Consider the following 25,118-nt stretch of genomic DNA (forward strand, 5'->3'; position numbering starts at 1 on the left):
ATCAAACTAAGCACAAAGACGACTGATACCAAGCAGTGCTTCCCTCTTCTCAAGTAAAAAAGTGGCTGATGCAAATGAAGCAAAAGAAGCTGACTCTTATACAAGTACAGACCCTGATGCAAAAAAGAGAGACACATGGGCTCAAAATGCAAAGAGCTTTTTTTAAGCAGGGAACACCACAAATGCAGTGGACACAAAGACTTAGATTGACAGTATGCCAAAATCACAAAACAAGGAAAATACAAATTCATTTGTTGAACAAGGATGCCATAAGGGCAAATTGCTGACTTTCACAGAATCATTCTGGTTGGAAAAGACCCTTCAGGCCATCAGGTCCAAACCATTAATTACTAAATCATATCTCTAAGCACCACACCCAGGGATGTTGACTCAACCGCTTTCCTGGGCAGCCTGTTCCAATGCATGACCACTCTTTCAGTGACAAAAAATTCCCTCATGTCCAGCCTAAACATACCCTGGTGCAGCTTGAGGTCATTCCTTCTTGTTCTATCACTAATTACCTGTGAGAAAAGACCAGCACCTACCTCTCTATTGTCTTTTCAGGCAGGTGTAGAAAGCAATAAGGTCTCCCTCCCCTCAGCCTCCTCTTCCTCAAACTAAACAGTCCTAGCTCCCTTATGTGCTTTTCATCAGACTCATTCCCTAGGTCCTACATCAGCTTAGTTGCTCTTCTTTGCACATTCTCCAGACCCTTAACATCTTTCTCATATTGAGGTGTCCAAAACTGAACACAAACCTCAAGGTGTGGCCTCACCAATGCCAAGTACAAGGGTACCATCATTTCCCTACTCCTGCTGGCTGTGCTATTGCTGATCCAAGGAGAATGCCAAGTAGCATTCTTGGAATACAACAGCAACACGTCACATTATATGGCAGTAAAAGATCACTCTGTTCTCTGTATTTTTGCTTTCATTGACCCTGAAATCTACCAATTAAACAAAGACTAAATATCTTCAGAAACCAGTAGCAGAAAAGATCCAATTGAGGATCCTATTGTTATATGAAACAACAATAAATTTGCACCAATAGTACAAACAGTGAGCTACAAAAAAATCCACACAAATCCTGTCTGTACTTTGGTTTTCAGTAAGAAACAATCCCCATAAAAAGCTTAATTATTTGTTTCTCACAGGTGTATCTGATAAAAGCTTAATGCTCCCAAGAACATTTCCACTGTTTCTCTTGAATTGTTTTTTGTAATAAAACTTGGTCTATTTTGTCATCTTGCAGTCTTGAGTGAAAACTAGAAAAAACATGTTTTTAGCCATACCAGCAGGTGGTGGAACATCTGTCAGTAAAGAATGTACATCTTCCATTGCATCTGTATCATCAATCTGGAAAAGGGAATAATGAATAAAAATGATAGTGGTGTTCCGGTGCTATGTTTCAGAAAGATGCAAAAACTTCATCATTGAGGCATCTTTATCTAGCAGCTAATGTGTACTGATATAAAATGGAAGAACTTACACGACTTAGGAACTGTCTCTGGAGTTGAGTCAGAGAATTCTTCTCCATCTTTTATATCTAGAGTTCAGGAAAAGAAGTATAAAAACATTCCTCACCTCCAAGACAAAAGCATCCTTTTTCCCATGTGAAAGGTCTAGTTCTGTGACTTCATCAGAGCTTTCTGATTGAGATCTTAATAATCTGGAACGTTGTCTTGGCTCTGGAATAGGAGACCCAATGATTTCTTCAGGTAGCTCCTAAAACGGATAAAAAAATTGACAGTTATCAAATGTAGCTTAGAAATAATTTCAATTATAGAGAGTTTTGCTAACATTTCTAAGAATCAGAACATTCTGAAGATAGTTTTCCTGAGAAATAGATCTAAAAAAGTACAAATTGATTTGCATAGGTGGTTTAAAAGGCTGAAAATTCCCAGAGATTCCCAAAACACAGTAAGAAGAGTCTACATCAAAAAAAAAATACAACGTGTGTTCTAAATGACTCAGTGAAAAAGAATTCTTGAGTACATATGATGCTTTATTTTGAAGAGCATAAAGGCTTTACTTACTGGAGGGTTAATCTCATAGAGTTCCTTGTTTTTTGCTATCGTATCATTTATTTTCTTTTGCATGTGAGATATGTGCTGCTCGTAAGTGCCATCGTTTGGAGTCTTCCCAGCAATCTGAATACCACCAGGTGTTGGCAAAGCTGCTAGATACACACCTGTTGCAGACTGTGAAAAATGACAATTACATAAGCATGCACTTCTAACATTTCCATAACAACTTTTCCATAATGCTTATGCTCTAATGGACAGCATTGTGCCATCTGCATTACAGCCCCACCTCTTCCCAGAATAACTGGAATTCTCCTTTTCTCATATGAAAAAAAACACTATTCTCTTAGCAAACTTCTCTGTGGAGGAGCTCCCACCTAAACAGTTTCAAAGAATGAACTAAAAGCAATAGACAAGTGATGTCTTCAAGGATTTAAAACTTGGTCAAATCATTTACACTTGGGACAATCCCATTTCTATTTACAGAAAAGAGATCATCAGTTCAGACAAAAGAACATGCAAACACCAGTCAGTATCACCCAAGCATCCTCTCACAGTAATGCAGGAAGAAGCAGCATACTTCACTATTCTAACTCCAGACAACAGGATGAGGGTAGAAAATATTGTTAATGAACATTTCTTCACTGTCTCTAAGACATATCTAATTTATCAATTATTTATTGTGTGCCACCAAAGAATAAGCAACAGATATTTCTCTAGCTGGGAACCAAGCAAAATATTTATTCAGAGACTTAACTGACCTTATTTGTCATGGAATCATAATAATGCAACTTGAGGATCAAGGATCCCTTTGATAGAACACTTAAAGACCACAATATTTTTAAAAATACTTTTTGCTCATAAACCATTTAAAGTTCCTTTCCCCCCCCCATCTCCTTTTTAATAACTTTTTCCTCTAATATAGTTGTTATCCTCTAACATATTTTTGTCTTCTTTCTTCAAGAGATTAAAATCCTTTTCTGGTGCCTGTCCTGTTTGTTGACAGTTAAGCAGCCCATTGCTCGCCATCCTTTTGGTTGTTCTCAAAAATGCCATTCTAATATCTCTGAATTCCACAATCCTTGTAACACCCTCATGCCCCAAAAAACACTGTGTGAAAACAAGCGTACCAAGATTAAAACCTTACTTACTGCCAACCCCATTAGCATATTTTCACCCACAGAGATCTGAATTCTCAGCCCAAACAGAGCATTCATTCCTCTGAGTTTAAGTTTGTTCATCAGTTGGGTGTGCACTTCATATTCCATAAATGGCAGGAGATTACTGATAGAGGTTGCGTTGGCTTCGGCTTGAGCTTTCTTCTTTAGACGGCATAACCTGATGATTCGAGACAGCAGATGACATCAGCAGATCAATACTTTTAATGTCATCACAGGGTATTTTCCAATTTTTCCTACATTGTATAGCCTAATACAATCACTTTCTTTCCAATGTATTTTTAAATCTCATCAAGTATTAAATTCTCAGCAAAATCAAGGTAGACTAAGGCACTGAATCTCAACAAGTAAGATCTAATTTTCGGTTTTAATAGAAAATTGTGTATCTATATTAACAATAAAAATGGGTAACAAAAATTTATAAGCCATAGCAATATATAGCCTCGAGCAACATTCAAACATTATTTCCTATGAAGGCAGAACACAGAAAGGAATACAGTATTACATGAAATCACATCCCCTTTCTTAAAACACGCTAACAGTCTGATACCAGACAGAAACAACATGCATCTCACAGGACTTCTCCCACAATACTCTGACAGTACCAAATAACTAGGCAATGTAAAGAAATCTCCTCACTTTCCAGTTAACCAGCAACTAGGTGTTTGGCTAACAGTACAGTTAGTAACAGTATATTATATTATACAGTAACAATATATTAACTCTTATAATACATCAGCAACTGCTAAAAATGTACTCTGCTCACTCTGATCAAAGCAAATACTTAAGATTCATAGAATGGTTTAGTTGGAAGGGACCCTAAAGATCATCTAGTTTCAAACCCCCACACCACAGGCAGGAACACCTTTCACTGGACCAGGTTGCTCAAGGCATTATCCAGCCTGGCCTTGAAGACCTCCAGGGAGGGGGCATTCATGGCCTCCTTGGGTAACCTGTTCCAGTTATCACTGTTTGACCAGTTATTTATCTGTGTGGCTGGTGACCCATTCGGACTGCACATAGCTAACTCTTCCCTCTTTCCCAGCCCAAATCACTCGTGTTGAAAATTCAAAGACCACAGCATAAACTGGACATAACCAACATTTCTAGAGAGATTATGTTCGTAAGCAAAGAATTAACACAACTGACTTCAACAGTTTTCAGTGCAAAAGCTGTATCTAACCACATTAGCAGTTCCAAACAGCAAGTTAAAGCATGAAAACTCTTACATGCAGGCAAATACAATTCCCATAGTTATTAAAAAAAGGGTAACACTTACCAAATGGCTGTTACCAGACATCCATTAACAGATGTGACATGTAACAGCACAAGGAGGAGAAGGCTGTCCTCCTCCCCTCGTACCCTAACACACTGTCATTAACTCCTAGCAAGCCAACACAGAAATTCAAAGTTTGATGACATACTGGATTTCAGTGACAGTTCTTTCCAAAATCTCAAACAATTTACTAAGAAATCATTTTGAGAGATACCTGGCTTGAATAAGACATCCTTTTCCAATAACTATTGCCTCTACAGGAAGATCAATTGTGGTGAAAAGAACATCAGGGACTTTTTGCTTCCTGCAGTTGTAACAGTAAGTGAGGTGTGCAGGGAATGGCATATTCAATTCATCATATGGTATATGGCAAAATCCACATCCTGGTGGTGAAGCCTCTTCAATTCTAAAATTACATTACAGAAAACATACTTAAAACATCATCTCACCAATGATTAACACATGCATGTGTATATAAAGACCTAGAGATGCCTGTTTAAGTCACACACTGCAGCTATACTTTGCTCCATTATACCAATGTGACGAGCATCGCATTGTATGAGTTTAAGAATAGACTGCACACTACCAGCTAAAATGCTATAAACAAAATTTGCATTCAAACTTGTTGTGCAGGGATCAAGAAAAAGTACATGCTATGATCAAGAACTTATATAAACCTAAACCATGACCGAGCTGACTTTAGGCACTATAATTTCTACATGTAGTCCACGGTGTAACAGTTGTACTGAGAATTTACTGCACCAAACACAATGAAGAGTCTCTTCTATGTGGTCTGTGTCTAAAATCCTACACAAACCAACCATCCTACTAAGAAGCAGCACAATATATGTTGACATTGTAAGAAGAACAGCAAGATTATTTCCTAAGATAAGGTATCAGGTAAACTTTGTTATTCACTTGGAGTACTTAGTCCCACTTAAATATCCAGGAATGATCACTATTAAATGAGGAACAAGCATAGGATAACTGCATTGCTGCAAATTTATTCTGTTTCATAGAAACAATTTCTTTCACTGAATTCTTAAATGAATCTGAACAGACTTGAAATGTCAGTTATCACAGCCTTTGGCAAATAAATTGTTGAAGAAATGGACTTTGTCCATTCAGTTGTTTTACCTTCCTGTGGCATTTCTAATCTCTGCAAAGTCTCTTAAGCAGCACCAAAATAGGTATTTTGGTTTGGAAAAAGACTGTTTTCTTCATATTATCAACATGATATTTCATTCTCTCCATTACACAGTGAATATGGAAGCAAATACTTTTGTTCTGGCTACAGTTTTCAAAAGTCTATCTAACCAAGATAATAATAGTTTCCTGCTACCAAAGTAGCAGAGCAATAAATAATGTTGTGTTGGCAGCACTATTATAGAAAAAGCAATTCAAGTGCTAAGGTGTAACAAATACCTTTAAGACTAATATAATGTCCTGAAATATTTGAGGACTATCCTGGTAAACACATAATAAATTACCAGTATGGATTAATCTACTTTTTTATTTCCCCAAAATAACAGTTTGTCAATAATCATCCTTCAGGTTTTACTTGCAAGAGTAGAAACCAAGGGAAAAGTCTTATTTTTCCTTTGGTTTCATGATTTTGTTCACAGATTTCAGCTAAAACACATCTTTGGTTTACAATCAAGCTATTTTATCTCCCAAATAGCTCTTAATTAGTATATAGAGATCATACAAACACATATTAGAGCCACAGAGTTTTTTGGCTAACATAATTTATCATACATCTGCCATCTTTTATAGTGGGATATAAAGTCGAGAAAGATACCTGAAGAGCAGCAAAGAAAAATAAAAAGAGTTATGAACTGTGGTTAGTAGTCAAATGTGTTACCTTATCCAGTCTGTTAGAAATAAAAACAGAATATCTAATTTGGTGCAGAGTTCCATTACTTCTGTTGTTGTTGTTGTTAGTGAAAAGCAGTAAAGTGGTTGGTCCCGCATCCTGCACTGTAACACTGTAACCTACCCTAATAGAGAAGAACTATCTTGGCTTTGAGGAAAAAAATCAACCTCTCCCTTCTCTGACCCTATGGAAAAGAAGCCAGGCTGCCATGACAACCTTTGTTCCAAACAGCCTTCCACGATGCCATCCTGAAGAAACCTAGGGTTCAGTACAGCTGCTGTGCCAGACGCGGACAAAATACAGACCTCTTCACTAGAAGAGAAAAGAATTACAACAAAGTGAATTCCTACTGTTCAATGCTACTTTGCTTTTAAACAGATTAAAAGACTGCTACGCAAGTCTCAGTGAAGTCAACAGAAGTGCTAATTTTGCTCCTTTGTGCACGTGTATCCGTTAAACGCGACAAACAACCCTATTATGGCATTTAAACCACTGTCTAAGGGATGTAGGAGAACTGAACAGAAGGACTAAAGAGCTTTGCCCCTCGTTATAAACTGTAATATCACAAAGGCTAACCAGATTTAAGCATGGGTTTGAATGTTAGGGTTCACAATGCGAAGAAATCCAACCAGCAAAAGCAAAGACACGTTAAACAAAAAACAACCACGAAAAGCAAGGCATAACTGTTTACCACAGCAAAATGGAAGTTGAGAGCCTCCTCATCTTAGAAATAGTCACTAAAAATGAAGTTACAAAACAATACTGACAAGGGTGATTCTTGGAGAATAGAAAGTAGCAAACCAGTAAAATTTTACTCTGACTACAATAGCGGTACAGATCGCATGCAAAGTAACTAACCATATTTATCCTTTAGGGGAGTTAAAGCTCTCAGGAGTGCAGTGCACACTGCAGACACAGAGCTTTTAATATATCTGAAATTGTTAAACAAGAAACAAACAGAACTCCAGCATTCAATACTTAAAATACTCTACTGGAAAACTCATGGAGAAAAGCTTTCCCACAGATTCTAGAATGATACCTGTGTCTTTTTTATTTGTTGCTTCTCTCTCCAGAATACTTTCTCTGGCAGACCAGTACTTACAGACAGACTCTTGCTTTTTAGGCATGGAATAAAGCTGAAGTGGTAAGTAAACATAAGAACTCTAACATTTATCAGTGATCAAATACCTGAAGAAAACTGGGAGCGTTATACAGCCCAAGAACTGACTGCCTATCTATACACTCCCTAATTTATTTTGCCACAGTCAAGGCAGAAAAAGCCCAGATGAAATATCTGTGCTTTTTACAAGTAGATTGCTGGCCAAAGGAATAAATCTTCCATTTCTGGTGCAAATTCACCCCTCAGCAACAGGAACTTGCATATGGCAATTTTAAGATTAAAGTGGTCTTTAATATGCCAAGTAAGACAGGACACAACCAGACAAGGCAGCTTAAGGAATACAAACCATGCTTTGCCTGTAAACTAAGTTCTGTTTTCCTACTCTGCTAGCACAAGCACTTGACTTCCAAAACTTGAAAACAAGTTCTGTGAGAGATCAATATGTTTTGTCAGCTGTTTTCTACCTACAGTGAAACTATAAATGTGGAGGAGCAATAGATGTGAAGCCATTAATGCTGTGGCTTTTCAGATTGATCCCTTCTGGTTATCTCACATAACAGATGGTGTGCACTCATGAAAGCACTGTGCCACTGTTATCAATAAGCTGAAGAAAGAAATACAAAGTAAAATGAAATTTCTTTTTCCAAATTCTCCAAGAAAAGCAAATCTTTAGTGTGTTTTCTTTATTTAGGCAAAATGAGCTTGACAGACAATCAATTCAGATGTCTGAGTTTGCTCTTCCTACTTTACTAAAACAATCCAACAACTAGCAAGCCAGAGTACTCTTCTGTTCGATACCAGTCAGCCACACCTGGCCCCAGGAACAAAGTTTGTTATTAAGCCACCGAAATAGAAAAGATTGACTGTTTTTAGGCTAAAGGGAATACAGTAAGATACTGCAGTTTTCTAGAGCTATCGATTGCAGCCTCAGCAAGTTTGCTGATGACATCAAGCTGAGTGGTGCAGCTTATGAGTCTGAAGGATGGGATGGGTGCCAGCCAAAGGAAGCTGGACAGGTTGGAGAGGTAGGCTGAGGAGTCTCATGAGGTTCAGAAAGTCAAAGTGTAAGCTCCTCCACCTAAATTGGGGAAATACTAGATATCAATCCATGCTGGGGGATGGTGAAATTTAGAGCAGCCTTGTAGGAAAGGACTTGGAGATGCTGGTGAGTTAGAAGATGGATGCAAACCAACAGTGTGAGCTTGCAGACCAGAAAGCAAATGGTATCTTGGGGCTGCAGCAAAAGACACATGGCAAGTAAGCTGAGAGAGGTGATTCTGCCAGTTTACTCTGCTCCGGTGATACCCCACCTAGAGTACTGCATCAATCTCTGGAGCCCTCAACACAAGAAGCACATGAACCTTATTGAGAGGGTCCAGAGGAGGGCCACGGAAACGATTAGGGGGCTGGAGCATCTCTGCTACATGGACAGGCTGAGAGAGATGGGATTGTTCAGCCTGGGGCTGTTCCACGGAGACCTAACAGCAGCCTCCCAGTACTACAAGGGGTCCCACAAGGGGACTCCGACAGAGGGAATGTTTACAAAGGCCTATAGCCATAGGATAAGGGGCAGTGGTTTGAAATTAGAGAAGAGTACATTTAGGTTAAGCATTAGGAGGAAGTTCTTTACCGTGAGGGTGCTAGAACACCAGAACAGGTTGCCCAGAGAGATTTCCCTGGAGCTGTTCAAGGTCAGGCTGGACAAGGCTGTGAGCAAGCTGATCTAGTGGAGGATGTCCCTGCTGATTGCAGGGGGTTGGACTGGGTGACCTTTGGAGATCCCTTCTGACTCAAATCATTCTATGATGCCATTACACAGCGCATTGTCCTTTAACTTGCAGTTAGTACATCCCTAGTACAGCACTTGTGCCTTAAGAGTAAAGTTTACAATTTAAGTGCTGGTCTGCCAGTTGTAGCCAATAACGAATCTTGAATACACAGACTTTTAGGAACAGTCTTAACTATTTAGACAGAGTAGGTTTAGAAAACATCATTGGGAATTAACGTTCTTACCACAAAAGCAAATATGTAGATTTGAATTACTTTGTCTTTACAGACAAATTTTAATGTTGCTTAGAAAAATTCAAAACCCAACAAAAACAGAAATCAAAACATATTTTTTAAAAAAGCAGCACAATATTGAAATCACAGACAGTTATTTAAACTCTCAAAAGCACTAGATGACACCAACAACTGTGATGAAATAGTTCATCATTTTGAATCCACTGAAGATAAAACACATTTTCTGTGGCATTTTGAAAAGCAAGTCATCATCAGGATTTACCAAATGCTAGTTGATTCACTGTAGCCCACTACAGCATGACAACCCAATGCCTTGGCATGGGATTTTATTTCCTGTCTGATTTCTGCCCACCATGCATCTCGTGTCTCTGGTTCATCTGAAAGACAAAGTATAAATCAGTTCACTATTCTGCACCATATCAACACAAAGCTTCATGCACTTAATCTGACAAGTCGAATTTTTCAAGGGTTTTGCTGCCTCTAGATACTTTGTATTTCCCAGCTACCACACTTCAAGCAAACACTAACAAGGCTTTCAAACCAGTCTTTTCTCTTGTTTCTCAGCTGTGTGAATGGGTTCTAACCAATTAGCTCTGCATTCTTCTTCCTGTCCGTATGACAGACAACGCCAAAATACTGGAGATACTGTTCCAATCTCTACCCACTTAGGGCCACACTGTCAGCTTCCAGCAACAGAACAGCATGTAACTTGCAACAAAGCATCACAGCTAAGTCTATCATACTGAAAACAGCAGTAGCAGTAATGAATCTGTAGTAATAAAGTAGAATTTTACTATGGTGTACACTTGCCATCTTTGTAATAACCTCAACTGCTTTTTCTACTGCAAGCAGTTCTACTAACCACATTTTTGAAGTATTTGTTTGACTGGATTATTAAACAAAACACAGAGCTCTGTGGTCCTTATTTCAGCACTTTGAGAAGCCACAGGTATTTGAAACTACTTCTACATTAGGAAGTAGAAGATGTATGCTGACTATGTATTTTTTGAATCAGTGTCCTGGCAACCATGCCTTCCCCCTCCTTCCCCCAATGGATTCTAATTACCTTTATTGTCTTTGAGGGAATATGTTAATAGGTATCCCACTTGCTTTTCTTGAATACTGTATTAAAAATGCAAAAAAAAAAAAAAAGACTGCTAGGAGAAAAAAGTTTATGTTATCTGTTTATTTTAATTATTCAGCAATTAGCTCCCCAGAACTGAAGCTCACCTCATGAGCTCTTTACATAGGAAATCAAGGAGCATTGTTTCCATCTGCAATTAAGAGTTTATCAAGTGGTTTTTTTTCCTTTCAAAACAGCTTACCTGTACCAATGAACTCAGTTGAAAACCATGGTAATTGTTGGTACACAAAAAATAAGGGGAAAAACAACAAAGATGCTACAAAGAGTTCTGAGTAGACAGATTCTGGCCAAATTTTCCTAAAGTAACTGAACTTTGCACAGACACAAACTTCTCACCATTGAGATTTCCTTGGCAATCAGGATTTCAAGTAGCAGCACCAAAATGTAAGATTCATGGGGAACCAGTTTTGTACTACCAGGAGTACTTACAAATGTAGTGTATGATAACCCCATATCATACACTAGGTTCTCTGACAACATGACAAACGAAGATGAGAGATGCAGGTATACACATACTTTGAAATTTACTGAAACAAAAGTATTGTACAACAAGATGTATTCAGTCATGAATTTACCTTCACTTTTCATTCAGAACTAGGCTTCCAGCCTCCCAAATTAACTAATGAGAATTTTCTAATTAAATGAAACAAGAACAGAGACATGTATATTCAACTGTACCTAACTCTGAATGTGTAACTCATAGCACTGTACTGAGTAACAGCAGTCTTGGATGTCCAGGCTGAAGTTTATTCAACCTTTGCTTTAAGAAATGAATGCTGAATAGAAAATAGTTCTTAAAAAGGCTCTCCATAATCAAGACAAAAAAAATATACATTAAGACACAAAAGAGACTAAGGATATTCATAAACTCCAGGGCTTATAGCAATAGGATGAGGGTCAGTGGTCTGGAACTGGAGCAGGGCAGAATTACACTGGACATAAGGAAGAAGTTCTTCACGATGAGAGTGGTGCAATAGTGGAACAGGCTGCCCAGAGATGTGGTTGAGGCCTTGGCCCTATAGACACTGAAGATCAGAGTCAGTGTGGCCCTGGGCAGCCTGATCTAGCTGGAGGTGTCCCTGCTGAGTGCAGGAGGGTTGAACGAGACGATTTTTGAGGATCCCTTCCAACCCAATGCAATCTGCAACTCCGTATCAATCACCTTCCACTGTCAGCAGCTTCAGTGCACTACTAGCAGACTCCCTAAGCACTGCACTTTGCCATCTCTCAACATGAAAACACTGTTTAAACACTTTCACCGACCAGGATAATCGAGGTGATACACAGTAATCCTGGTTCAGGTGGGTGGAGGACCTCAGCAAGGCCTCAGACTTTGCAGCTTTCAAAAGCTGAGAATGGTACAGGTACAACTCATCACATCATAGGGCTGAAGCTCCCAAGCTCAGCTATGAACCATTTATGGGACACAAAGCATAGCTGTCTGAACAGAGGCTGCAACTGCTGTCACCAGTTAATGACAGCCATTTGTAGGGAAAGGCTACAGCTTCTGACAAAAAGGAGAGCTGTATGGGAGATGTGAGACCACAATGTTATTAATGTGATCACTAACTCTATATGGTGAAATAGCATGGAATTTCAGAGCAATTCCTCCTTCCTTATCCAACCACAGACAAGAAGGCTGCCTATCAATGTGTGTTTCTCCCAGTAACAGGAAAGTGCAAATAGTAGGACTATGCATAATAACTCTTGCTCAACTGGATCTGATCACAATCAGCTGGCTACAAACACTGACTGAACAGCCATACAAACGTTAACCTTTCAGAGAAAAAATACTTGCAAAGGAGAAGTAACTTTTTTCTAGACATAAACCCAAAAAGCCAATTTTACTAAATTGTCCTTTTTAACATATTTAGGTATCATTTGGCAAAAAAATGCTCCTACTTGTCACCAACGACCTTTCTATGACAAAAAGGGCAAGAAAATGTGAAGTCCTGATGAAGGAGTTTAAAGTGAGCAACAGGTGAAGCAGTGGGATGAACGTGGAAAGTGATGTGGAATAAGATTACAAGTAATGATATGTCTCTGAAAAGCTAAGTGGCCACAGTAAAAACCGAAACAGAATGAAATGTTGCATGGGACAGACAGGCTGAAGGAGAAAAGATAGAAAGAGTGACGGGTCCCAAACTCTCGGCAAACATTTAACCTTCCTCCACACACACACAAGGAAAAAAAAAGTTAAAGTTTAGAAACAAGTTCCTAAGAGAATTAAGAAAATTTTCTTACCTAACTTATCTTAAACACCTTACCATAATGGAAGGTACATACTGGTGGGAGGTTGCTCAACATTATGTCTTGATAAAGCAACATTTAACAGTTTAGTCTGAGAATCTGTTCAACATCAGAATTAACACAACTATTAACTACAGTAGCAGAACGGATCACATTCATTCTTAGTAGAGGTAAGAATAATTTTCAGCCACTGTCTGCAGTGTTAACAGGATCAGGCCCAATATTGAAAAAGAAAAAAATCCCACAAATTCTTACTTCCCAAGTTCAAGGGTTTCTATAGGAATCATGCATAAACAAGTTTGTAAGGAAGATTGGGTTTCCTGCTGAAGGCATTTGACAGGAAATTAGTATGCTTCTATATTAATAGTGTACATTTACAGTTTACAAGGACTTACCTTTGCATATTAAAACACAAAATGATTGTCTACAATTGAAATCAAACACCATGACATCGCAAGAGTAACTCGATACAAAACACTGAATGCAGTGCAATGTGTAGCATTCATATTCTTCTAACATTTTTTCCACAAGCAGCCTTTTTTTGACACATGAGCCACACAATTTCACATGGGGATGCCATTGTAGCATTTACAAGTTAAGTAAAGCTAAAGGGTTTACAGAAACAATTAGAGGAGCTAGGGAAGCAGGATGGCATGTGTCCAGCACACTCTTTTAAGAGCGTCTGTCGTTGTTTTTGGCTAAGGCAAAAGCTTAAGAACTGAGGGTTTGCAAAGCAGATTCAGCAGACAGTAGCCAGAAACGGTGGGTATTTTGGCGCATGCTTGGATCAGGTGACAGTACAGACTGAAAACTATGGCAGCTCACTGAAATGGTTACAGAAAGTAATGGCCCTGGATTCTAGGTGGAAGCAAAAAGGCAAGCATACAGAGCACTCAATCACAAGCTTTTCTAGCAAATCTAAGGAGTTTATAGCGAAGTTTTTCTACAACTTTAAGCAAAAAAAGTTGGCAAAATTTACTCTGGTGTCAAGCACCCTTTACTGCAGAACAAAGACTGGATATTAAACCTATTTAAATCTCTCTTTCAATATTAGCGTATCTACCCCAAAGTGGAAGCCAAGCACGCTTGTTTCCAGAGCGGAAGACTTGAGAAACAGTATTGCTAACAGCACAGCATTCTATAAAAGCTGTGCCAACTCAAACCCTCTCCAGACTTATTTTCCTGAAGAGCTTTATAAGACACAAATGGCCCTGTACTTAATTGTACCCTAAACGTTCCTTGCGATAGTTCTATCCACCTCCAATTCACGTGTCTCTTTCCTTCAAAATAAGATGCTCATTTTTCTGCTGATAGGACAACATCCTCTCCAAATCTGAATGAAAACTAAGAACAGCCTCTTGATCACACAGACCATACTCAGGAGCTACCGTATGAAAGCTGAATCCTGAGACCTCGAGACAATTATTCTGAAGTGGGTACTACATGGTTTATTTTAATGTATTTAGTTACTGTATCATTTGGTAAATATTTAAGGTAAATGCTCTGGAATGAGGACACTCATACCATGGAAGTCTTTATGATATACAAATGATTCATTGTTCTGTTATCTCAAAAATGGCAACGAAGAAGCCAACAATGTTCTTTCAAATTCAATATCCGAGGCTTTCACTAGGCAGAGTCACTATCCACAACTTCTTTATCCCTTTATTCTTGGATCTTTACAATTAAAACCTATTGACCACCTTCCGGAGAAAGAAGTGGGGTATTTTTTTCAGGTTAGGTTTTTATGGTTTTAAGAGACACCTTTGTTAGGTTAGAGGTACCATTCTCTGGACCTCAAAGTTTAATCAAATCCTCTGCTGTCATGCCATAAATACTCCAATTTCCCATCACCTTCCTAAAATGTTTAACACTTAAGCAAACTTACAAACAGCCAATCTTAGGTAGCAAATAACTAAACCCACAGCAGACTAATCTAAAGCTTTAAAAGCTACTCCATCTTTTTCTTAATATTACTCCCTACATTTAAGATTAAAAGATGTGAAAATAAAAATTTTACTTATGACATAGAAACTGAAGGAAGTAGATCATTTGATTTACCAAATGAAAGCTAAGATACACTGCACGACAGCTAAAAACAGTACAACCACACCAGCAAAGAGAACAGGTACAATTACTCCTACAGAGTTTAAACTACAGACAGAACACCCAGCCTAGAGAATACTGCATCAGTGCTTTTCTGACAGGTAAGGACAGGGAGCAACTCTCTCACTCCTCAAGCCCAAACTTGCTTTGTAAAATATTGTGTCCAGTTCTCAGCCCCTCACTTCAAGAAGGACCTCAGGGAACTGACTGAAAGAGGGCAATGCTGAAGGCAGTGGAACATCCCTCTGCTGAGGAAAGGCTGAGGGGAGAAGCCTGAGGGGTGACCTCAGTCATGTTTATCAAGATGTGCAGGGCAGTGTTAGGAGGACAGAGCCAGGCTCTGCTCAGGGATGTGCAACGACAGGACAAGGGGTGCAAGCTGGAGCAGAGGAGGTTCCGCGTGAACACAAGGAGAAAGTTTTTCACTGTGAGGGTGCCAGAGTCCTGGAGCAGGCTGCCCGGAGAGGTTGTGGAGTCTCCTTCTCTGGAGACATTCCAAACCCAGCTAGATATGTTTCTGTGTGACCTAGTCTAGGTGATCCTGCTCTGGCAAGGGGTTTGGACTGGATGATCTTTTTAGGTCTCTCCCAACCTCTAACTTTCTGTGATTCTGTGACAGTGATCACTCTTTGTTCGGTTACAGAAATATGTACTCAAAGCTCACCAAAAGATAGATAATGCAGTCCCAAAGAAATTTAATTGAAGGATGCATCTCCTTCAAACACCATCCACATCACCCATAAAACCCACTAAAAATATTCACTTCTCTGAAAAGGCTGCAGTAGACCATCCAGTAAACTGTCACTGAAAAAAACATCACACCACTCAGTGCTCAGAAAATCCTCTGACCAACAGCCTTAAACCTCCCATTACCAGAACACCACACACTGGTGTACAAGAAGCCAACCTGGAGATTCTCTAAGAAAAGGTGACAGGTTACAGTTAAAACACTGTTTTTCCTCTAGTCCTGAATGACAGCCACACAAACCACTAAAAAACCAAAAGGCAAAACCCCCAATATTCTGACATTTTCTACTATGTTCTTATCAGTAGCACCATGTTTACACCTCAGACAAAGCAGTAGGAAAGGTCATTTGCACATTCACTCTATGTATTTCTGTGAAAGAAAAATATTCAGTTACAGGATCAAAACATAATTCAAGCTTTCTTGCATTTTCCCATATGCAAAACTAGAATTCTGGAGAACTTCACACTCAAACAACAGGTCTGGATATCACACAGGAGCTCAGAAGATCCCTAAGAATTTTACTGGCAGTCTTTTCTCCTTCCATGTTTCTGACTACTGCAGCTAAAGAATCACTACTGAAGCAGTTCCCTGAATGAGGGGTTAAAAAATGCAGTTATGTGCTGACACTCTCTGTTAGTGCTGTGAAACAGCTAAATAGCAAAAGCAATTATCCAGTTGCTGAGACTTCCTAATGAACCATTCTTCCCTGCATTAACCTCAGGAAGGAACCTTAACAAAGATCCAGTCTTCTGGAACCATGATTCCTTCCATCTTTTCATATTTATAGTACATCTGCAACAGGCTTTTTCAGACATCACCAGGGTATTTCTTCTAGGCTATTACATACCCTCTTTTCTACAGATCTGTGCTCACATCTCTGTTTTGCAGATTCCTCTTGGTTGTCACCTTGTTGAAATTTTACATTTTAACCATTTTGCCTTTGAACTATATGCAAGTAGCTTCAAAAATCAAGCATCAAAGTAGCATCCAATCCAGTCAGTCTTTGCTTTCACATTTGATTTTCAAGCATCTTCAAAACCTATTTTCCAGCACCATCAGACGATTCTGCACACTTAAACAAGGCTCCCTGCCACTGGCAAAAAAGAAAAAAAGAAGTATCCTTCTATGCTATGCCTACTCATGGTTGTGATTTCAATCTTGCTAACTTCAATGTGGCAATTCTCAGTGAGGTAGTAACTTTAAAATTGCCCTATTCCAAAATCGTTGGGTATCAACCAACTAGGAGTATAAAATACAAGCACTTCGTTTGTGTCTCCACATTGGGATACACATAAAAGAAGACATATACATGTATAGATATCTAAGTTCTTTACCATGAGGGTGGTGGAACACTGTAATAGGCTCCCCACAGAGGCAGTCAAGGCCTCATCCCTGGAAGTATTTATGGTCAGGTTTGTCAAGGCTCTGGGCACCATGACCTAGATATCCTTGCTGACTGGGGTTGGGCTTGATGACCTTTGGAGGTTGCCCTCCAACTTAAATCATTCTATGTTATCTATCTTTTTGTTGTTATCCCTAAAAAAATTAAGGCACTGTTTTGGATATTCTGGCAAGAAATAAATTCCTGACTTCTCCTTAGTTTAGGAAGGGGTGGGATGGACGTGGCACCTTTTTCTTCCTCCAACAGGTCAGTATTCTATGCACTTTCTATGCAGACTGCGTCATCAACTCATTCTTTGTAGCTGTATAAAGAAGTTAAACACTCTGATTTCTAAAACTGAATAAAAAATAGAATATTGGTGGCTTTTTTCTAATTAAGTGTTCAAGTGATTAGTAAGTTCAAGTAAGTATGCTGTAAGTCCTGCAAGCTGACTGCATTTCACAACAAATCCCGGCATACATGCAGCTCTTTCCTTTTAACACAGTTCTCCCAATTTATTTTCCATTCTCTTGCACAATTTTTATACTGTTCAGAAGAACACAATCAACAATTCCCTGAAATTAAGTACAGCCATCCTTGAATAAAGTGCAAGCTCATGCAAAACAACACTAACCAACAGGCCTCACCCCTATATCAAACAAAAATTCCTTTTAAAGCTAATAATTCACACCTGGCATGATCCCAACTGTAGAAACAATCCATTCTCTTTCAGTAAGTTACCTGCTTCATGGACACTGAGCTGAAAGCTACTTACAAAATAATCATCTGAATGTTTAGCTTTCCAGATTGATATTATTCTTGGCAATGCTGTTTTTATACTGAAACAATCTTTTGCAATTTCAAAGAGAGCCTTTAACAACATGAAAACGAGACATTTAGGCATTTGATGATTAAACAGATTGCAATTTGAAGCATTAAGCTCAATATCCTACAGCATTTCTAAGAACTTCACTGAGCTGCCATAATTTCTGTCAGCATATGTAGTACTGAATGACTAGTAAAATACCTGAATTGAAACTATTCCAGTCTAGCAGTTTGTATGATCTTGTGTTACCCATAATTCCGACAAAGGCTGAGTTCAAAACAGCAAATTAGTAGATCAGTTATAGGAGCAGAATAGTGAAGAAAAAAAAAAACTACCAACAAGAACATAATTGACAACACCACTCCACAGGAACTGGAAAGACACAGACAGAGTTAATAAGTGGCTGAAATAGGGAAAAAAAGGAGCATGCTATAGCAGTCTAGCACTAGGCGTGATCACAGTGCACAGTACATAGCCAATACTGTCTTATTGGTAAGCTTTCAATCCACCTTCTCACCTCTTCTGCATTTTCCTGTTTAGTCATCTGCCAGTTCATTTCTGCTAATATTTTTACATACTTATTTGACTGAAATGCTTAGTATGATCATTGCTGTAGCGGAATATTTTGTTCTACTTCTTCACCTTCCCTCCCATAGCCACGTGTCTTCATCCTTCCTTTCTTACGGCATTTATTTGCAATATACTGAGTTCAAAGCACCATGCATCCTACATTCACTTGTCAGGAGTAATCTGCAAGTCCCACAGGAACACTGCAAAGAGACACTTAGCCGTGCAAATATGCATATCTGTCTCATTTCTTATCCTGCTTTCGGTGAGTTGGCAAAAATCAAGGGATGTATAATGCAAGAAATCAGATTTTAAAACTTCTCAGCAAAACCTTTTTTTAATTTTGTCTTAAATAAGCTTAGCATACAGGAAATTTTGCACATAGGTGATCTGGAAATCTCATGAAGATAGAGCAGTCTAAGACAACTTTGTTGCTGAGTGGTGTGGTACACTGAAAGACAGGCTGCCTTCCAGAGGGACCTAGACAGGCTGAAGAGATAGGCTGAGGAGAATCTCATGAGGTTCACTAAGGCCAAGTACAAGGTCATGCCAACCCTAGATATGGTTTTAATTCAAATTGAGTTTGGAATTTCATTTCATGTGGTCAGTTTACTGAATCTTCAGATCAGCAACAAGGTACCTGCTTGCAGAATTAATTGCTTTTGGCCACAGCAAGAAGAAAGAAAAGCCAATTAGTTATATATATTTTTTTTAATTACAGGCAATTGTTTTTAACTGTTTTTAAAGACGTATTTGCATAAAGATTACTTTATTACTCCTGACTAGTGTATGCAAAACTACTATGAGTGCTATTTGTTAGTCTCCTGTCTGCATTAAAAGCATTAATTCCATCTTTTTTTAGAGTACTCCTCAGCTTGTCTCAATGAATATAATGACAGAGTCTCCAGTGTCAAAAGTCACTTAATTCTGACATCAGAAGTAGGATGTGCAAAATAAACATGTTCCAGTAGTGGGGTTCCCAAGTAAAAATTCAGTCAAAATCTTCAAGTAATATTCAGTATACATTTTTAAGAAAAGAAAGAAAGCTTTAAAGTTATCAAGAGAGGTTCAAAACACATATAGAGCTACATTGTAGTCATTAGCCTTAAGGATTTCAAGAGCTGAAAATAAGAAAACATCCATAGTTAAGATCAAGTATCGCATCTTGGTTTTTTTAAATCAAAATCTTGTATGAAAGTTTAATATTAAAAAGAATAATTAAATCCTTTACAATTCCATGACAGTTTTTACTTCAAAGGTACTTGGATTCCAAGTGCTTTGCTGTCTCATCAACTTGCTGAAAAGTTTCCCACTATTAACCTACTCTCTGAATATTATTGTTCAAGCTTAAAACCAGGGCTTTTAATAGATGCTGTTAGAGTTTATTCCTATCTACTCAAGGATCTGGGTTATAAAGTTCTAAAGATTAAAAGTACACAATCATTATTTCTGGATGTGAGCAAGGAGGTTGTCTACATACCAGGATTGTGAATACGATCCAGGAGCTTCACAGACCGCGCGCTGACAACACCACCAACGTGGATAAGAAAGCCTGGTGGAAAGGTCGTCAGGGTAAAAAATGGAAATTCCTGTTATGATTAAAAACAAACATCAAATGACTGCTTACCAACCACTACTGAGTCCCAAAAAACATGCAGTGAATTGACAACTTCCCTGAAATACAAGCAAAGCAGTTACACTTAGCCAAACATGTCCTTCAAGCCTACTAAGCACTATGGAACCATTCATCTTTATATACCCAGAGTGTAAGAAAAGCAGAAGTATTATACAATGTAGTAATACTTTTCCCCCATAGGGTTGCATCTCAGCAGATACTTTTCCCCCATAGAGTTGCATCTCAAAGCCTCTACTGGCCCACTTTTAGGATGGCAGCTGAATAATGTTAACTCTGCTTTCATTAATTGGCACAAAATAAAGGAAAATTTTCCTTCATTTTTCACATTTTATTGTTACAGCTGACTGCAGTTTGAAGTCTGAAGCACAGGGTAAACCAAACTGTAGTCTTGCAAGAAGGATTTATAGATTCATAGAATGGTTTAGGTTGGAAGTGATCTTAAAGATCATCTCTTTTCAATGCCCCTGGCATTGGCTGGGATATCTTCCCTTAAATCAGGTGGCTCAAGGCCTCATCCAAACTGGCCTTGAACACCTCCAGGGAGGGAGCATGATAAATGCCTTATTAACAGAAAACATACACAAAGAAAATTAACTGACTGCTCTGATAGTGTCACCAGCTCTAAACGTAACAAATAAATACTCATCTTCTAGAATGAAGAGTAAGTCCTTAAAATGTAATTGCAAATTCTTAAACTAAGGAAGTTACCTTCCCATCAATTTGCATAAATTAGTTCTTACCAATTAATAATTAAAATGAACAATTATCAGGTTTCAGCAAACACATCAAAATATAACTCATACTAGGAAGTGGTAACTGCAAATTTAGCATGACACATATGATGAAGTAAAAGAAGTGATCCTAAACCCAGAAGATTTTCTTTTCTAGAGACATTCTCTGGAATGTCTAATATCCAGGTAACAGCACACTCATGGGGGAAAGGCAATAGGTTGATATTTGACAATTCTGAATGCACAGAGGCAAAGAAAAATAAAATAAAATACAAAACCATGCAGTTATGGTTAAATGGAAAAATTAAACACCATAATTTTATATGAGAGAAAGTACAGTAGAGAATCCTTTCTCACATACTTGAAGCACTTGCAACAGTACAGTTCAACTGAGCTTCTATCTAGACAAGTGTACATGCTGCAGATTAAATGATTACTGTTCTTCCAGCAATACATGGCATGAAAAATCCTCTTCAACTAAAGCCCAATGTAGATTTAAAAATCAGTACTTCCAAATTTTTATCAAGCTTGTTGTTAGAACTCTTGAAAATTTTAAAAGACCCTAAAATGGTTTGGATTTTCACTTCCAAAGTGAACAGGCAAACTCTGAAATCAGCAACCACTGTACCAGTAACCAGAAAAACACAAACCCAAACCCCACAACCGCCCCCAAACATCAAAACCCGCAGTATTGTCCTATGATGTAATTACACTACAAAATTTCACCTTAGGATTCTGCAAGCCTGCTTGACTAATCTGTTTTTTTAGGAGCACTGATGTGTCCTTACAGAGGGCTGCAGAAAAGATTCTCCCAGAAAGTTCTACTAGACTGCAAAGTGCTTTGCAGGTGACCTCAACAGCCAGAATGCTCTGACTACAGTCTGAACTCCTTTTCTGCATACCTTTCATGTCAAAAAAAGGAAAAAAAATGGTAGTACATTAACACTGGTAGAACCCTTTTTTAATGTGGGTCTGCAGTATTCAACTGTTCAGTGATACAGATGTTACCGAGAAGATTTATCCCTCTAGAACATACATGTTTGCTCTGACCCTTGAAATATAGTTACATTAAAACAGTTAATTTTCCTAGAACTGAAGAAATCAGTAAGGCCTCCTGCATGTGCCATCTATATAAAATTTCATTAAGCCTCTACTATGTTGGTATTTTACATCCACAGACACATCTTCACACTACATTGTGCTCAAGTAGTATGTAGTGAACAATAATCCATTCTCCAAACCCTAAGTAAACCCAACGCTCTCTAAGTGGAGATTCATAAAGTAATTCCCTAAGGCTGTGTATTGCAAGTCATTTTCACATGATCAGACTTCCAGTTTGCCCAACTGCCTACATTACACACCGAGAACAAAACTTCCAAAGTACATAGTTTAGTTTACCTCAATCAATATATTGAGACTTGCAAGCCTGTGTTAGGATACCTGTTCAAATTAGATTGATGTCCTGGAGCGCTAATTCAGCCACAGAGAAATTCATAGATTCACAGAACGGTTTAGGTTGGAAGGGACCTTCAAGGTCATCTACTTCCAGCGCTCTGCTGTGAGCAGGGACACATTCCACTAGACCAGGTTGCTCAAGGCCTCATCCAGCCTGGCCTTGAACACCTCCAGAGAGGGGGCATCCAGAACCTCCCTGGGCAACCTGTTCCAGTGTCTCATCACCCTCACTGGAAAGAAACTTCCTAATCTCCAGCCTAAATGTGACCTCCTCTATCTCAAGCCATTCCCTCTTGTCCTGTCACAACAAGCCCTCGTAAAAATCTGCATAAGAGACTCACTGAACTATTCTGACATGTTTTTAGTCCGTTAACATTCAATTTAGTCCATTAATGTCTCTCATTTCAATGCAGATGGAATTTCAGCACTTCATACGATGGCAGAGTTTATTCCTTCTTTTTTTAAAGGTCGAGGGTTTTTATCATTATAGTAACTACAATTTCCATCCTCAGTCTGTAATACTGTCAAATCATAAAGCTATACTTATAGCACAGAAGACAGAGGTCCATAAGAACGAACTGCAGGTGTCCCTGCTGACTGCAGGAGAATTGGACAAGACAACCTTTGAGGATCCCTTTCAACTCAGTGCAATCTGTGAATCTCTTCTGTTACTGTAATTTGCAGCAGCACCAATGTGATGCAAACACAGAATATTCCAGTGTTTGAAAAGAGCACCAATCTTAAAGTTTCCAAGCTACAGCTGAAGATGGTCAATCATCTTACCAGTTAGCAGTTCACTACCAATACACAGTCACTGACAGCAAAGATCTTGAAAAAACTGTGGTTTAATCTTTACAACTCCATATTTTACAGTAGGCATTTGGGGAAAGTTTGCTAAGAAATGGGCACAAATATTGAACACAATGATTTCAAATGTTCATGAATATGCATACATGTATTGCTAGTTTTCTTTTTTTACAACTGTATTTCATACAAAGGGACACAAAATAATGGAAAAGGACATGGAACAAGGCTAAAAACACATTTGGTGTTAGTGCCAGCTGAAGCAGTTCTCAGTTTCTCTTCCAGCCATTGACTTGTTCCTGTCATTGTACCACTCCCTCAGATAATGCTGGCTTAGGTAAGTTCATAAAGATTTTGGGGTTGAACCAAAGCAGTGGCCTGGTCCACATGAAAATACTGGTCATTTCCTCAGTGATTTATTTTTATCCTAAACACATTTACTGTGCCATCTCACAGGGTGGCCAAACGATCTTACAACTTTTCTTCAACTGAACTGAGGGAATGGGCTGGATAGTAACAAGAAGTAGCTGGAAAGCAAAGTCGCTTAAGTCAGCATTTCAAACAGAGAACTGCACTTTAACACAACAGTTATCTAGCAGCGTGCTCTTCACAGATGAAGACCAACAGCTCTCCGTTTTGAAAAGGCAGCAGCAAAGATCTCTCAAGCACTTGCAGAAAGCAAACGTGGAGGAACAGAACAGATTTGTTCAAGTTAACAGGGATAGAAAATATCATCGAGAGAATCTGGACATTTCTACAGAAACAGGCTTTTTTTTTATGAGTAAGTTCACATTTTCCCACTGATAGAAATATAGCATATACTCAGAAATACACATATCTGTGTCACTGTTACATCTCCTATCAACAGGCGTCCTATGAATGGCTTAAAACATATTAATGTACAACATAACACAGACGTCCATTTTCCACAGCTGGTTATAATTTTGCCCAGAAAAAAAAAAAGAAAATCATTATCCTGCCCACATAATCTGTTGTGGTTTGCCATTTGTGTTATTAATTAACATATTAAACCCACATTTGATTAAAAAAAGGTGTGGAGACACCCGGTTAAAAGAAATTGGTTTACTATAGCATTACCATATGCCCAAAAAAACTGAATTAAGACTCAGAAGAATTTCCTGTACATCTAATGCATGTGGAAATACATTCTACATACTGAATTTATTCTTTTGTTTTCCCAAATTAGCTAAACCAGACAAGGAAATATATTCTGCATGTTGAATTTATTCCTTGTTCTCCCAAATTAGCTAAGCCAGACAAGTAACTGAAGTGCAGTATTAAAACAGTTGTAAGTGCTACTCACTCTAGTTAAGTAACTCAACCATAAGGTGATTCTAGGCAAGCATAGCAAAACCTAGCCAATGTGGAGCTTTCAAGCATAGTATGAACATATTTCTTCTATCAATTAACATTTGCATGCTTTGCTACATCATAATCAATAACAAATTCAGTATTTTTCCATTCCATTTTCCACTAGGCAGTATAGAGGTCTAATCAAAACAACATGCAATTAATTCAAGCTTTAAAAATACAGTAACTGCTCTTAATTAATGTTTTTCATTGTTTTTAAGAAACTTCCTAGGAAAATAACAGATAAGCCATGAAATGTTTGAGATGTTAGCAAAAACAAAGCTCAATAGAGAAAAGGCTCTTTGTAAAGCAAATTTTTTTTTACAAACTAAAACATTTAAAGCAAAAAGCCATGGTTTTGTATTTAAAGAAAAAATAACTGAAATGTACCATTTTAACTAAGGTGTACCAACATGCAAAATACCAACTGAGCAAAAATATGCCAACCTGATGAATGCTCTTACAAATAACAGAACAAATACAAGAAAACCCCTGCAGAAGCAAGGTAACAGAAATCTGCAATCCCCCACCAATACAGAAAAAAGAAAAAGGGAAAAAAATGGAAATAATTGTTGAGAAATCCTCCATACAAGTAAAAAAGGGC

The 25,118-nt window shown here is 38.3% G+C and overlaps 1 protein-coding gene across 22 annotated transcripts in view; it reads right to left on the reverse strand.

The window, feature by feature from the left end:
• The window catches only part of C2CD5 (C2 calcium dependent domain containing 5), a 68,220-nt gene that overhangs the window by 17,821 nt on the left and 25,281 nt on the right, over positions 1 to 25,118 (reverse strand). For 9 of the 22 annotated variants that reach the window (XM_064155950.1, XM_064155948.1, XM_064155943.1 and 6 more), the window contains 9 exons: positions 19,998 to 20,106; positions 18,152 to 18,217; positions 9,758 to 9,872; positions 6,537 to 6,665; positions 4,692 to 4,883; positions 3,175 to 3,361; positions 2,036 to 2,200; positions 1,584 to 1,724; positions 1,292 to 1,355 (listed from right to left, as the gene is read on the reverse strand). In XM_064155950.1, the coding sequence (XP_064012020.1) occupies positions 1,292 to 1,355; positions 1,584 to 1,724; positions 2,036 to 2,200; positions 3,175 to 3,361; positions 4,692 to 4,883; positions 6,537 to 6,665; positions 9,758 to 9,872; positions 18,152 to 18,217; positions 19,998 to 20,106 (1,168 nt within the window). The remainder of the gene's footprint in view (positions 1 to 1,291; positions 1,356 to 1,583; positions 1,725 to 2,035; positions 2,201 to 3,174; positions 3,362 to 4,691; positions 4,884 to 6,536; positions 6,666 to 9,757; positions 9,873 to 18,151; positions 18,218 to 19,997; positions 20,107 to 25,118) is intronic. The other 13 variants (XM_064155959.1, XM_064155957.1, XM_064155954.1 and 10 more) reach the window with 3 other exon arrangements.

This window comes from Pogoniulus pusillus, chromosome 15 (genome assembly GCF_015220805.1).
Source record: "Pogoniulus pusillus isolate bPogPus1 chromosome 15, bPogPus1.pri, whole genome shotgun sequence".
Taxonomy (NCBI): Eukaryota; Metazoa; Chordata; class Aves; order Piciformes; family Lybiidae; genus Pogoniulus; species Pogoniulus pusillus.